This window comes from Suricata suricatta, chromosome 15 (genome assembly GCF_006229205.1).
Source record: "Suricata suricatta isolate VVHF042 chromosome 15, meerkat_22Aug2017_6uvM2_HiC, whole genome shotgun sequence".
In the NCBI taxonomy this organism is placed as follows: domain Eukaryota; kingdom Metazoa; phylum Chordata; class Mammalia; order Carnivora; family Herpestidae; genus Suricata; species Suricata suricatta.
This window is the reverse complement of record NC_043714.1, coordinates 564,183-579,183: the sequence shown is the minus strand read 5'-3', so window position 1 is coordinate 579,183 and position 15,001 is coordinate 564,183. Positions and strand designations below refer to the sequence as shown.

Sequence of the window (15,001 nt, the reverse complement as noted above, 5' to 3'; positions counted from 1 at the left end):
GGGCCCTCCCCTCTGTGGGGTGCTCCCAGAACCGGGACAGACCCGGGCCCTGCCCCCTGTGGGGTGCTCCCAGAACTGGGACAGACCCGGGCCTTGGCCTCTGTGGAGTGCACTGTGCATGAGTCCAGAACTAGGATGTGCTCATAAGAAAAGTGACCGTGCACTACAAATGATGAGGAAGAGCCTGTTTCTTTTTAAAAATGGGGTGGAGTAAGTACCTCAGGGTTTTTTCCTCGTAGAGAAAGACGCAAAAATTACTTGGTGTAGTTCTGGAACATGGAAGAGTGTACATGTATTATACTATGGACATATTGTGATGCTATATGCTAGAGTTATACAGCATGTATTACAATTGTACTACATATACTATTTGGTACACAAATATGTAGTATATATTTGTCTATTGTAATTTTACGTATATTGTGGTAATGTGCATTTGGATAATTTTTAATGTAGAGAATTGTTTTTAAAAACAATTTGTATTTTATATTTGCTTATTGCTTTTAATTAACAAAGTTAGTTTCTTTGTTTTTTTAAAGTTTATTTATATTGAGAGAGAGAGAGAGAGAGAGTGAGCAGGGGAAGAGCAGGGAGAGAGGGAGAGAGAGAGAATCCCAAACAGGCTCTGTGGTGTCACTGCAGCTCCCACTGTGGGGCTTGAACTCACAAAGCACAAGATCCTGACCTGAGCTGAAACCAAGAGTTGGTTGCTTAATGAACTGAGCCACTCAGGCGCCCCTACAAAGTTACTTTTCTTACGTTGTTCTCACAACAGTCCTGAAAAGTCCGTGAGGATGGGACGAGGTGGAAGGGTGGGGCATGTCCTCCTTATTTTTAAAGGAAACTTGGCCCAGATCATGTGTTGGTGGAGCTACTAGCTGGCCGAGCTGCCCTCCCCCGGGTTGGGTCTCCGGCCTCCTGTCGCCACACGGTGTCCAGTGAGGCCGGCCTCATGAATCCCCTATATTTCTCGTTACTAATTGCCTGCAGTGGGGCCTCACGTATGTCTAACGAGGTGACTGGCGCTCTGCCTCCCAGAACTGCCTCTGTTAACAGAGAAGGCTAAGCAGCAGGTGAACCTGCTGCCGCCAGCATACACTTTACGTAAAAGGGCTGAGCGTTCCTGGGCTTCTCTCCTCGGTGCCTCCAGTTGTGCCTCCGCCTCTCTCTCTGCTCGATTCAACCCCTCGTGGCGTTTTTGGTTTCAGTGAAGGTTCTGCTTTAATTCCAGTCAGTTAATGCACGTGTCGCGTTGGTTTCAGGGGCATGACACAGTGGTTCGTCACCTCCACGTGTTAGCTGGTGCTCGCCACGACAAGCGCCCTCCTCGCCCACCCCTGCTTACCTGCGCCTCCCACCCCACTCCTGTCTCTGACCATCAGTTTGTTCTCTGTAGTGACAAGTCTGTTTCCTGGTTTGCTTCTCTTTGTCCCCTCACCTCGTGTTTGTTTTGTTTCTTAAATTCCGCACATGAATGAACCCACACCATATTTGTCTTTCTGACTAACTTCACTTGGCCTAATACTGTCTGGCTTCAGCCAGTTATTGTAAATGGCAAGATTTCTTTCTTTTTTTAGCTGAATAATGTTTATACCACGTCTTCCTTATCCACTCATCAGTCAGTGGACACTTGGGCTGCTTCCGTATCTTGGCTGCCTCCGGTGATTTTTAAGGGACGATGTTAAGTGTCTCTTTATTGACTGAGTGAGAGAGTGAGCTGGCAGGGGAGAGGCAGAGGCAGAGAGAATCCCAAGCAGGCCTCATGCTCAGTACGGGGCCCGACGCAGCTCTCACTCCCCTGACTGTCAGATCATGCACGACCTGAGCCAGAATCAGGAGTCACCTGAGCCACCCTTCAGTCCCCTGTGAGAGTACACTGTCTAGGCAGCACCCAGACCAGTGGGACGTAATGACAGCTGCAGACATGTCCCTGTGACAGGTGTCGGGGCCTCTGACTTCTGATGTTCATGGTGATGAGAAGCCGGGGTCACAGGAGCTGTCGTTTCGGGAGGAGAGAGAAAAGGAGGGTGCGGAGATTCCTGGCCATTGGAATGTGCTTTCCAGGCCTGCTGCTTCTCCACATTCCCCGTTCTCTCTCTGTGCCTGTGTTTCAGTGTCCCTTCTCTTCTGTGACTCTCAGCTGGCGTGTAGAGAGAATTAAATATTATCTTTACTCATTGTTAGTTTTATTTTCTTTGTCCATTTTTAATGAAGATAATAGAAGATTTAATATTTCTCTTTAAAACTTTGAAAACAGGATATTGAATCTTTGCTTATATAGCTGTGATAGTTATTTTTTTAACACAATAGGAAAACTATTTCTTACTACATCAGAAATACATTATTGTTTTGCATTCTTCCTTTAACTTCTTCAGAATCAGGATGATTTGACCTTTTGAGTCACTGATTTCAGAACATGCAAAATAAAATTTAATGTTTTTCATAAAATTTAATTATTTTTTTCATTTTCAGTTTAGAACATGTAACTAAAAGAAAAATGTCTTTTAAAACATAATTTGACTCTTGCTTAATAAAAACTGCCCTTACTGTGTGATATTGTAAGCACTTCTTCAGATATTAACTACTTCAATCCCTCGGTCTTTGTAGGAACCTCAAAGGTAGATAGTGCTAGAGCAGAACACTGAGACCCCAGACAGACAGGTCTGCGCAGCCAGGAAGTAGGGCACGGACCGGGGGTCGCAGTGCTCTCTTCGTGTTGATTCTCTAAATTACTCCTGAAAGAAAGGGGTAATAATGTTCAAGGAAAGAGGCGAGGGAAAGGATGTGATATTTACCGCTGTGCAAGTGTATCCAGCCATTTTTATAATGTTCCAAGTAACTGAAGAGAATGGCTTTGGTGGAAAGACCTTCTTGGCAGTAATTCCAGTGAAAGAAGTTATGATTACTGTGGTTAAAAAAAATTACGTCTTACATTCTGAAATTTTACTGCTCTAGTAGGTACTTTATATGGACTTTTATGGAAACTATATTTGAAATCATATTGCCATTCTTGTTTGGCTCTGATTCCTTTTGTAAACATATCAGACTTAGTTCTAGCTTTATTACTGTTTATTATTATTATTTATTTATTTTAATAATGTGAAAGCTATTTAAAAGTGTGTTTTAATCTTGTTTCTTTTTTAAGGCAACAAGTCACCTGCTTTGTGGCTGAAAGAGGTCCTCCAGAACAAAGACATCTCCTTCCTCATGCACACGTTTGAGGGGGGCGGAGGGAGCTGCGCCCGGCCGTCGGGCATCCGCGCTCAGCCCACGCTCCTGCACCTGCCCGGCCCGTTCAGCCTGCGCGCCGCGCTGCAGTGGGCCGACATGCTGCTGGCGGCGCTGGAGTGCTACAACACCTTCGCCGGGGAGAGAGCCGTCGAGGCCCCCGAGGTCCTGGGTACGTACGGCCCGCGCCCCAGCCGCCCGGAGCCGCCCTGGGCAGAGCAGCGCTGGGGTCTTTGACTAGACGGGCGCCACTCAGAGTCACCGTTACCATGGCAGCCATGGTGGCGTTTATTTAGTCCCAGCCGTATTCCCTGAGCTCATGTGCGGGCAGGAGTCTGGGGGACAGGACTGAGGCTGTGGGAGCCTGCCTGGCATCTGCCCTTCTGTGCCCAGGTTCTTCAGGGTCCGTTTATCAAGTAACCTTTTGAGGTTTTCTTTGCTTTAACACAGTACCAGGCTTCCTCCTGGGCACCTGGCTGGCTCATTGGATAGAGCACGTGACTCGGTCTTGAGGCTGTAGGTTCGAGCCCCTTTTGGATGTAGAGATTACTTAAAAATAAAATGTTAAAACAAAAAGATGTTTGTGGAATTGAAGAGTTCTTCCTAACATGAGGCTCTGTGATCTTGTGTTTCTGAGGAGCATGTCCTCGTTTCTCGTACACTGTCCATTCCTTTGTACTTTCCTGTCGCGTGATGGTAACAGCGTTGTGTGCAGAGGACAGAGTGCAGGTGGGGGCTCCTGTGCCCCGTGGCCCGCGCCGGGAAGAAGGAGATGGCAGGCTGCAGGCTTCAAGTGACCTGAATGTGGCCTGGGAGGGAGGACACGGTCCCGGGAGGTGCCTCTCTGACGGAGCATCCGGGGCCGACGGCAGCCGACGCTGCGCATGGGCTTTGAGGCGCTCTCGGCATGCTGTTTCAGTCGGAGTACAAAATCCTAAATCCTCTCTCGTGGGCCGATCACCCAGCTTGCCGCGCAGGACGCGCTCTGTCCTTTACGTGATTTTCGGTGTAGACAGCGTCCGTTCTGGGGGAGGGGCCGGTCGGCTGGAGGAACCAGTGTCTCTCTACCTCTGCCGGAGGCGGGGGCCGTGTTGCGGATTTCAGAAAAAGAACCAGGTTGTCTTGATGTCTTCCGTGCAGTCTGAGACGGGGGGGGGCCCAGACACGCGGGGAGTGTGTCATGTGCGCACGCGCCCTGTGCTGCGGGGAACAGATTCCGCACCATCTTGGGAAGACCCGCCTCTGCCGTGCGGGGTCTGCGGGACTCCGGCACGGGGTTCCCGGAGGGGCGGCTCCGAGGGTCTGGAGCTCTCAACGCAGCAAGCTAGCTGTCCGGTGGCAAATAGGACCTGAAATTTGTCGTGTTAAGAGATCTCATGCATCCTTCTGAAAATGTGAAAAACAAGAAAAAGCTTAGGAAACATGCGAAACCTTTCCCCCAGTTGCATTCCCTGGTGACAGACACTAAGACAGGGTCGTGTTTCCTTCTTTCAAGTTTTCTATGCATATTATGTATATATTTAAAAGCTTTTTATTTTTTGATGGGATACTTAACATAATATGCATGCTTTGCTATAATTTGATTTTTAAAATGAAACTTTTAAACAGAAACTTAAAGTATTGGATTTTTTTTATGTCATATATATACCTTGAGCTAATTTAAATGACCATGTGATACTAAATTATGCAAATGTCTCACAATTAAGCAGTCTTCAGACTGTTTTATTTACCTTGCGAGGAGTGGCAGACATTAAAAACAATATACTTTCTTTCAGATTTGACCCAAAAAAAATCCTCTTTGCTTTAAGTAATGGAAAAAGTTAATTTCTGTCATGTGTCATAAATGTGAGCATTTAACATAAAACTGTTAACATTAGTTAAAAAAAACGTATTCGGTGGAGGCTAAATACTACAGCGGTTTTTTATTTAACATCTTTATTTTTATTAAACAGCTTTAAAATAATTTCTTTACTGGAAATTTTGCAAAATGCCTGAATTAGTATCACCATTCCATACCCTTTCTATTCTTTATCCTGAGGATTAGGTTATTATGCTGATGTTTTCCTTACTCCTCTACATCTCTGCAGCAAAACAGTCTAATGTTATAAGTTTATTCTGTGTGGGGTTATCATGGCCTTTGTTATTAGGGCACATTATGTATATTACCACGACAACAACATAACTATATATATTTTGATAAATAATTATTACATATAAAAAGTAAAATTATATGGGTAGAATTATTTTTGTTTTGTATAGGCTTTACTAAAAAAAAAAAAACTTGTTCACCTAAATAAGTGCTATATTTGAATAATGCTAAAATGTTAATTTTTTTCCTGCATTTAACATACCTGTAATGTGTCATACAGCCCATTGTCTCCTGGATTTAAGAATATTTGGTGTTTGAGAATGAAATTCTTAATGTATTTTCTGTCAGTTCTTTTGAATATACAGTGATCTGTCATCAGAATTACTTTTAATGATCTGTCAAGTTGGCAATTTGATGAACTACAATTTTCTGAAAACAGAATTGGAACCCTTCGGACTTAGAGAAGGGTCTCTTCCTCAGTCCTTACCTTTACTCTCTCTTTCAGCGTTGCACCACTGCGCAAAACCGCCCCTCTGTTGGGGAGGTCCTGCCGCGCGGTGTAAAGAGTCGCGTGGGACCGCAGAGGGAGGAAGGTGCCTGGCCTCCCTCCTGCGAGCAGACGGCCGCTCGTGAAGCCGCGGAGACGGGAGGGCGGGGCTGGCGGCTTCGGGGCTTCGGGCCGGGACTCTTCGGAGAAAGGCCCTTCGGGAGCTGATGCAGCTGCTTCCGTAACAAGACCACGGCCATAATTCGTCTCTCTGTTGCCCCTCTGAGGGATGTTTAGGTTTCTGTTGTCTCACTATTCAGAGCTGCTGTAATGAACATCCTTACAAGCAGGTCTTTACAACTCTGACTTTATCTCATTAGGATAAAATTCTGATGCTGGATCAAAGCATATGAGCTCTTTAAACATTTGATAGAAACTGGCATGATTTTTTTAAAGCTTTTTAAGTTGGAACTTTGACTAAGAGTATATCATGCCTATACTCAAGGAATTTTACATTAATCTTAGTGGAGTTACAAGAAGCATATGTTAAGTTGAGTGTAATTTTCTTCTAGGTACTGAAACACAGTCTTCGCTTTGGAAAGCAGTGACTTTCTTTTTAGAGAGCATTGCTATGTACGATATCACAGCAGCGGAGAAGTGCTTTGGCGCTGGGGCCATAGGCCGCAGACCCAGCCCCCAGGAGGAAGAAAGATACAATTACAGCAAATGCACGATTGTGGTCCGGATTCTGGAGTTCACCACCACGCTGCTCAGCGTCTCCCCCGAAGGCTGGAAGGTAGGGCCACTCCTGCTGCTCTCTTAGTCTGAGGTCGGTACTTGGCACTCAAAGAACACTTTCCAGTACCCATTGAAAGTGGTTTTGGCTTTCTTAGAACTTTCCGTTTCTGTAGGAGTCCTGTGTTCTCAAAAGTAGTAAAGCTTTGTGTGTGCTTGAGATTCTTAGTGTGTGAATAGAAACAAAATAGTTGTTCTGTTTTATTGGATATTGCATTTTATGCTCTGATCCATCAAACATTGCCTTAGGAAATGTACATTAACAAATATTTGTAAATGTATCTGTGAAGCTGATTATATAGGCCAAGTCCAGTCAGTCCATCCAGTTAATACAACCTGAGTGCCTGCTGTAGGCCAGGCTGCCTGCAGGTGCAGGCTGGCCCTGAGCCAGGAGCCACAGAACTGGGGCCCACAGGCCAGACCCCACCTGCTGCCTGCTCTGGTAAGGCAGGTTTTGCTGGGACACATCCAAGTCCACTGGTCTGTGTGTGGCCGTGGCTGCTTTCGCGGTGTAATGGCAGGTAGTTAATAGTTGGGGTGGAGACCATAGGACCCACAAATCCTAAAATATTTATTGTCTGACCCTTTACAGAGAAAGTTTGCCAACCCCTGGGCTAGCCAGCAAAAGTTCCCAGCTTCATGGACCTTACACCAGTGAAAATCTAAGTGCTGACTAAGGGATGTGTCTTTATCCAAATCATCTTTTGCAGCTCCTTGAGGATTTATGTAATAACACAAACCTTATGAAACTCTTGGTGAAAACCGTCTGTGAGCCCTCAAGCATAGGTTTCAATACCGGTGATGTCCTGGTGATGAGCCACCTTCCTGATGTTTGTGTGAGCCTGATGAGGGCACTGAAGAAGTCCCCCTTCAGAGCGCTCCTGGAGACGTACCTCCAGGAAGAAATCACCGCGCAGAGGTGGGCATCAGAGCGTGCCGCGGACCGTTGCGTGGGTTTTCGGTCGCGGCTGCCATATCCCATTTCCTGAAGTAAAGGGTCTCATCTGCAGGGCATTCGGCACAGAGGGTCTCCTTAGTTGTTCGAAAATCGTCTGTTTAACAGACACCTCCTCTGCCGTGTGTAGGCGAGTCCCAGGCGTGGTTAGCCGGTGGTTCCCTTGTTCGGTGTGAGCCTGGGTTCGCTGTCCCAGCTCATGGAGTGAATTTGAGTGCTGGGTGGTCACTTAACACACTCAGAACACACAGTTTCCAGTGTATCCTGCTAGTGTGGTGACCGGTTCTCATCTGGCTTCTTTGGTTTTGCCCCATGGCAGCATCGAGGAGCTCTGTGCCGTTGACCTCTGCGGCCCGGACGCTTCCGTGGATCGGGCCAGGCTGGCCTCTGTCCTGTCGGCCTGTGAGCAGCTTCACCGCGCCGGCCTCCTGCATGTCGTCTTAGCGTCTCAGGTAGCCAGGGCCACTGCGTTTCCACCTCTCTCTCAGCGTTACTAACAGTCGTCCACTCACTCACCTATGTGTATGTGTTACACGTCCTGTCTGTGTGGGTATGTGGAATTGGGCGTTACAGAATCCCTCGTCCCAGACGTGTTGACTCAGAATACAGATATACACACTTAGAAGTATAAAATGAAAATAGAGGACATTCCTATCTCCCGCAGCCTGCTGACCAGCCGTAGGGACTGCTGCCGTGCCTTGTGGCTAGGCACTGTAAACGAAGAAATGTGACATGGAAAGCAAAGTTGAGTGAGAATTTCCCTGACGAGTAGAACGTAGTTGTCAGTGTTAATGACCATGGATTTTGTTAATTAATGAGAGGTATGAAACTGTGTGTTTCTGTAAAACAGCTTACTGCTGGATGTCTCATCGTTGACTCTCTCTTAGTCTGCAGATCAGTGTCCTGTTGGCACAAAACTTCTTCACCTGGTTTATGAAAGCGTCGCACCTGGAGATGACCAACAGCGCCTTCCTTCCCTGGACCCCGGTTGTAGGCGCTTAGCCAGCGGCCTTCTGGAGTTGGCCTTTGCTTCTGGAGTGCCGGTAGGAGCAGCTGCACGCCGAGCTGTCCTCACACGGAAATACATAGTCATGCGTAACGTGTTTCTAAAAGCAGGGATTTAGTTGGAATTTAGTAAGTTCTTAGCTACACAGTACTTTAATCGATTTATATGCTCTTCCTTTCTAAAAGGTTTTTTTAAATAAAAGAAATAGGATAAGAATCTTCTTAACCTGGGGTTTTGTCTATCCCACTTTGTTTCCAGAAAGACTTTAGAAGGCAGAGAACATTTGTGACTATAAAGCTGAATTGTTAGCACAGTTCCTTCCTCTTCCCGTCCTTAGCGATCTTTGGACAGCTGGTTTGGGATATCCCTGGAGGGTAATTCCAGAGGCAGCGCAGAAAGACGCCCCCGTGGCTCCTCAAACCGTAGGGGCCTCAGTGTCTGCTGTCGCTGAGATCTGCTAACCGTCCTCTGTGTTCACTCCTCTGTCTGTCCTCCCTCCGCCTGCAGCAGAAAGCTCTTCTTTGTCCCTTTGGTCATGTAACGTCAACAAATTACATACTTAAATTGTCTAAAAATACTCTTACTGTCTTCTTTCCTCAAAGCAACACAAGGTTTTCTGGAAATTTGGGCGAAACAGAAGTCAGGGAAGATTTCTTTCCCCAAATGAAACCTGGAAAGTACAGGCTCATTGAAGTGTGCGCAGTTCAAACTTGACCCCAGGCCTTCAAATCCCAGGTTCTCTTTAGACCGTACTGTATGAGTTTCCACACTCCCCGTGACCAACTTCCCAGGAGTCTGTCTGTAACAGGTAAGGAGAGTCGTCTTATCATCGCACCTTCCCTTGCCTCTTCGCAGTGTGAGCGCCTTGTGAGCCTTCTCCTGGAGACGGCAGTGTGGAGTGTGCCCCGCGCAGGAGCATCCCGGGGAGACCCGCTCAGCTGCTGTCACGGAGAGTATTTTTATAGCTTGTTCTCAGAGACCATCAACACCGAATTGTTGAAAAATCCAGATCTTGCAGTATTGGAGCTCATGAAATCGTCTGTTGATAATCCCAAAATGGTAATGAAATTTTTATTTTTTTATTTTTAGTATTTTTATTTTTTTCTTGTAGCAAGAATTACTATCAAACTCCACTCATTGGTCCAGAGACCCTTGTGGTGTTAGCGAAAGACTTGCTCTCCTGTAGCTCACTAGCTGCACTTGTGAGTTCTTTGTGAAATTTTTAGTTCAGTGAACTATTTTCTTATTTAATGCTTATAAAAAGATGGCCGTATTCTTGAAAAATGTCATTGAAACAAAACAGGATGTCTTCTTGGAAGGTTTAAAGCTTTTGCCAGTCTTTGAAAACAAAATCAAAGGAAAGAAAACACAGCTATTATGAACAGTTAATAGTGTTAAATACACAGTAAAACATGGATTATTTTTCTAATCTCTCATTCCCCCAGAATTTCTAGGCCTAATATTACAAGGCACAGCGTAGGACGTTGAGGTTTGTGAAGACATCGCGTCGTGAGGCCTGACCCGCCTTTGTTTCTGCGCCAGCCGCCAGTGGGGCCTGTGCGATCAGGGTCCTGTCTGTAGTCGTGGCCCTGTCACAGGTCGGCACGGAGAGCCGTCTTTCCCTGTGCGATCCTACTGTAGCCCGCTGGGTCCCCGCACATTGAACCTCGCAGCTCAGTGTTTAGCATATATTGACTTCAGTTGACGAAACTTGTTAAACTTTGAAATGTAACCCAGTCTACAGTCAGTCAGAGCCCGGGAACTGGGGGGACCGGCCATGAGTGCAGCGTTTCCATCGAGTTAAGCTTTTATTCTAAACAGTGCTTGTCTCTTGTGGGGAGTATTTTGTGGCAGATTGTGTTAGGTACTAATGGTTTTTGAAGTTAGAAATGAACTTTTAGTAGACCCGTGCCCCCCGGAAGGAGAGCGTTGTGGTCTCGGCAGCTGTGAGACTCCCGGTGAGGGTGCGGGATAGAAGCCGCACACGTTTCTTTCTGCTTCCTCCTCAGCTCCCTCTGAAGCGGCGGAGGTGGGCCTGTGGGGTTGTTTGTTTTTTCTTAAACACAGTCTTAAAGGCCACAGGTTAAAGGAGAAAAGAGAGACAACGTTTTGGAAGCTGTTTCTAGCAAACGGGCAGGTCGTGCCAGACTTGGGGATCCAGGACAGCTGCCGCGTGACGTGGCCCCGGGGGGACAGGCGGCGGGCGCGGGCCGCAGAGGCTGGGCTCCCCGGAGCGCCAGGAGCAGGGTGTGAGCGAGAGGGCTGCGCGGCGGCTGCTTCCCTGGCCCTGGCCTCGGGGGACCGTTCTCCCCGCCTGGGGACACTCGGGCCTCCGGAGCTCTGTGCCGGGACGCCCTCGGCAGAGCTGAGTGTAGGATGTCCTCTTGCTGTTTGTCAGCGAAAGACCTGTAGTTAAGAGCAGAGGCATTTTCTATACGTAACACCGACATTTGAGTAATGAAGTGGAGTTTGAAGTACTTTGCACCATACGAAAAACGTTTTATTATCCTGCAAGTGAAAGCTCTGTTTTGTATTTTAATCTCTCAAATTTAATGTCAGTTCTCCAAGTCTTCTGAACTTCTCCCTCTGGTATTTTTTTAAATGTTTATTTATTTTCGAAAGAGAGCAGGACGAGCGGGGGAGGGGCGGAGGAGAGGGAGACGAAGACCTGGAGCAGGCTCCTTGCTGGCAGCCGAGAGCCCAGTGTGGGGCTTGAACTTACGAACCACAGTGGGATCTGAGCCAAAGCTGGATGCTTCACTGACCGAGCCCCCAGGCGCCCCTCCCACTAGTATTTTTGAACAACCAGAATGTTTCTGGTGTGTGCTGTGTTTTTGTATTTTGCTCATGTTTCTGTTGAGATGAACTTTCTTATTAGTTTTTAAGAGGTTTTTGTATATAATTTTTTTAATAATTTATTTTTTCATTTTACATCTAAGTTAGTTAGCTATAGTGCAACAATGATTTCAGGAGTAGATCCTTAACGTCCTTACCCATTTAGCCCCTCCCCCCTCCCACAACCCTCTAAGAGATTTTTGTGTGTTAAGGACGGTAGACCTTTTCACAAAAGTACTTTTTCCTACTGGCCATTAATCTTTCATTCTTACTTAGAGTATTTATTCTATACAGAAGTATTTAATTTATTATAGTTAAATTCGTTAATCTTTGTTTCTGGTGTTCCTGCCTTTCTGAGATACTTAGAAAGGCCTTCTCCACCCCAGTATTATCTTTAAAATCTGTCCACATTTTCTTCTGTTTCTTTTACAGATTCTTTCTTTTTTAACAAATGTAAAATAATGCTAAGAGCACTGGAGAAATGACATTTTCCCCCAAATGATTACATATTAGACAAACATTTGTTCCCTACTGCGTACTCTCCTTGCTCCCTCAGGACTCTGCCTTTCTTGAGTCCCACACCCCCACGCCTATTCGGGTCTGAGGTTGGACATTTTTATTTGTGACGTAACCATTTGTTGCTCAGCCAGAACCGTGATGTTTTAATTTAAGCACCTTTAAACCGCATTTCATCATCTGCTAAGGCAGTCTTCCTTCTCGGTGTTTCTCATTTTCAGAACTCTCCCAGCTACACTTGCATATTTATTCTTAAAAGTGAAACTTAGAATCTTGGCAGTTTCTTCACCACCTTTCCCACACGTAGGGTTTTTGAGGGATCATACACTGTGTATGGACTAAATTTACACCAAGTTGACCTTTTTAAAAAAAGTAGGGCTACTTTTTCTAAGGAACATCTCTCCATTTATTCAAACCTTTATTCATATTCTCCTATCTTTTTTGTTACGTAGAATAATTTTATTTGTCTGGTTACTGCACGTTTCTTAAGAACATTTGTAGGTATAGGATGCTATTTAGTTGTGAATTTTTTTTAATGTTTATTTATTTTTGAGACAGAGACAGAGAGCAAACAGGGGAGGGGTAGAGAGAGAGAGAGGGAGACACAGAATCCAAAGCAGGCTCCAGGCTCTGAGCTGTCAGTACAGAGCCCGATGTGGGGCTCAAACCCATGAACCGTGAGATCATGACCTGAGCCGGAGTCGGACACTTAACCGACTGAGCTACCCAGGCGCCCCAAGTTGTGAATGTTAAATATTTTCCCTTTATATTTTCTTTACAAGAATGTGGTATATCAGAAAAAGACTGATTTTATTTGTTTATTTTATAACCATTCACATAAATGAATATCCTTTTTTCCCCCAAATTTTTGAGATATGATTGATATATAACATTTTATAAATTTTAGGTGTACAACATGCTGATTTGATATAATCAAATTTGATAGTCACCCAGAACGATTACTGAGATAAGTTAATGTTCATCACCTTGTGTTGGTGCAATGAGAACTTCTAAGCACTCAGCACGTTTCTGACATGTGACACAGCGTTGTTAACTTGAGTCACCGTGCCGTCCTCACGTCTCCAGAGCATATTGGAACTGTTGAGTTTACCTTTGATCACTTTCACTCATTTGCTCACCTCCCCATCCTGTGCCTTAGGCAAGCACCAGTCTGTTCTCTGGATCTGAGTTCTGTTGTAGGTTCCACATATAAGTGATATCATACGGTTTTCATCTTTCTCTGTAGGACCTATTTCATTTTGCGTAGTGTCATCAGGGTCCAGTCCATGTTGTAACAATTGGCAGAATTTTCTTCTTTTTAATGGCTGAATAATTTCACTGGATACGTCTATACCACATCTTCCTTATTCATTCGTCTGTTGATGGGCTCTTAGATCGTGTCCATGTCTGTGTCCACTGTACATGACGCTCCAGGGAACATGGTGCAGATATATTCTCTAGACAGTGATTTCCTTTTCTTCAGACACATACCCAGAAGCAGAATTGCAGGATCACATCGTACTTCTGGTTTTAATTTTTGGAGGAACTGTCTCCCTGGATAGCACTGCGGCCGCACCGGTTTGCATTCCCACCAACAAACAGTGCACAAGGGTCCCTTTTCTTCCTACCCTTGCCGACACTTTGTCTTTTTGATGCCAGCTCTTCTTACGGGTATGACATGGTATCTCATTATGGTTTGGATTTGCATTTTCCTGATGTTGACACTTTTCATGTACCTTTTGACTGTCTTCTTTGGAGAAATGTCTATTCAGTTCCTCTGCCATTTTTAAATCAGATTGTTTGATTTTTTGCTGTTGAGTTGTATGAGTTCTTCATATATTTTGGATCTTAACCCCTTATTAGATACATGATTTGCGGATATTTTCTCCCATTTTATAGCTTGCCTTTTCATTTTGTTGATGATTTCTTTTGCTGTACAGAAGCTTTATAGTTTGAATATAGTTCCATTTGTTTATTGTGCTATTGTTGCCTTTGCTTTTGATGTCAAATCCAAAAAAAAATCACTGCTAAGACCAAAGTCAAGTAGCTTATGCCCTCAATTTTCTTTAGGACTTTTAGGGCTTCATATCTTAAGTTCAAGTCTCTAATACATTTTGTCCTGATTTTTATGTGTGCTGTAAAATAGGTGTCAACTTTCATTTTTTACATGTTGCTGTTTAGTTTTTCCAGCACCATTTATTGAAGAGACTATTCTTTTTCCATTGTATGTTCTAAGCTCCTTTGTCCTTCTTCATCGTGTGGCTCCTTGCACGTGTTTATTTCTGGGCTCTCTGTTCTGTTCCATTGATCTGTGTGTCTGTTTTTATGCCAATACTGTACTATTTTGGTTACTTTGACATTATAGTATAGTGTGGAATCAGGAAGCCTCATGCCTCCAGCATTGTTCTTTCTCAAGATTCTTTGGTTATTCAGGGTCTTTTCTGGTTCCATACAAATTTAAGGATTGTGTGTTTTATTTTTGTGAAAAGTGCCCTTGGAAGTTTGATAGGGACAGTACTGAATCTTTAGACTGCTTTGGGTAGACCCAGCATTTTATCACGATTATTTCATGAGCATGGAATACCCTTCCACTTATTTGCATCTTCAGTTTTTTCATCAGGTCTTCTAGCTTTCATTGTACAGGCTTTTAACCTCCTTGGTTAAATTTATTCCTAGGTATTTTATTGTTTTAGTAAATGCTTATATATTCATTTTTGAGAGAGAGAGAACACATGTGCATGTGTACAGGTGTAAGCAGGCTCTGCATTGTCAGTGCAGGGCCCAACACAGTGCTCGGTCACAAACCAAGACGTCATGACTTGAGTTGAAGTCAAGAGTCAGATGCTTGGGGCGCCTGGGTGGCTCAGTCGGTTAAGCCTCCGGCTTCGGCTCAGGTCAGATCTCACGTTCGTGGGTTCGAGCCCCGCGTCGGGCTCTGTGCTGACAGCTAGCTCAGAGCCTGGAGCCTGCTTCCGGTTCTGTGTCTCCTCCTCTCTCTGCCCCTCCCCCTCTCATGCTCTGTCTCTCTCTGTATCAAACATAAAAAATAAGACATTAAAAAAAAAAATTAAAAAAAAAAAAAGAGTCAGA

General features: G+C 45.0%; 1 protein-coding gene, 1 long non-coding RNA gene and 1 pseudogene across 3 annotated transcripts in view; 1 reads left to right on the top strand and 2 right to left on the bottom strand.

Moving 5' to 3' along the window:
- The window catches only part of LOC115278693, a 15,166-nt gene extending 11,706 nt beyond the window's left edge, over window positions 1-3,460 (bottom strand). For both annotated transcript variants that reach the window (XR_003903040.1, XR_003903041.1), the window contains exon 1: window positions 3,158-3,460. This is a non-coding gene — a long non-coding RNA (uncharacterized LOC115278693). The remainder of the gene's footprint in view (window positions 1-3,157) is intronic.
- Window positions 1-15,001, top strand: part of PRKDC (protein kinase, DNA-activated, catalytic subunit) — a 183,083-nt gene that overhangs the window by 57,099 nt on the left and 110,983 nt on the right. Inside the window, exons 31-36 of the mRNA XM_029923172.1 lie at window positions 3,146-3,400; window positions 6,377-6,600; window positions 7,310-7,518; window positions 7,874-8,006; window positions 8,442-8,597; window positions 9,416-9,619. Of these exons, the coding sequence (XP_029779032.1) occupies window positions 3,146-3,400; window positions 6,377-6,600; window positions 7,310-7,518; window positions 7,874-8,006; window positions 8,442-8,597; window positions 9,416-9,619 (1,181 nt within the window). The remainder of the gene's footprint in view (window positions 1-3,145; window positions 3,401-6,376; window positions 6,601-7,309; window positions 7,519-7,873; window positions 8,007-8,441; window positions 8,598-9,415; window positions 9,620-15,001) is intronic.
- Window positions 9,664-9,799, bottom strand: LOC115279558 (annotated as a pseudogene).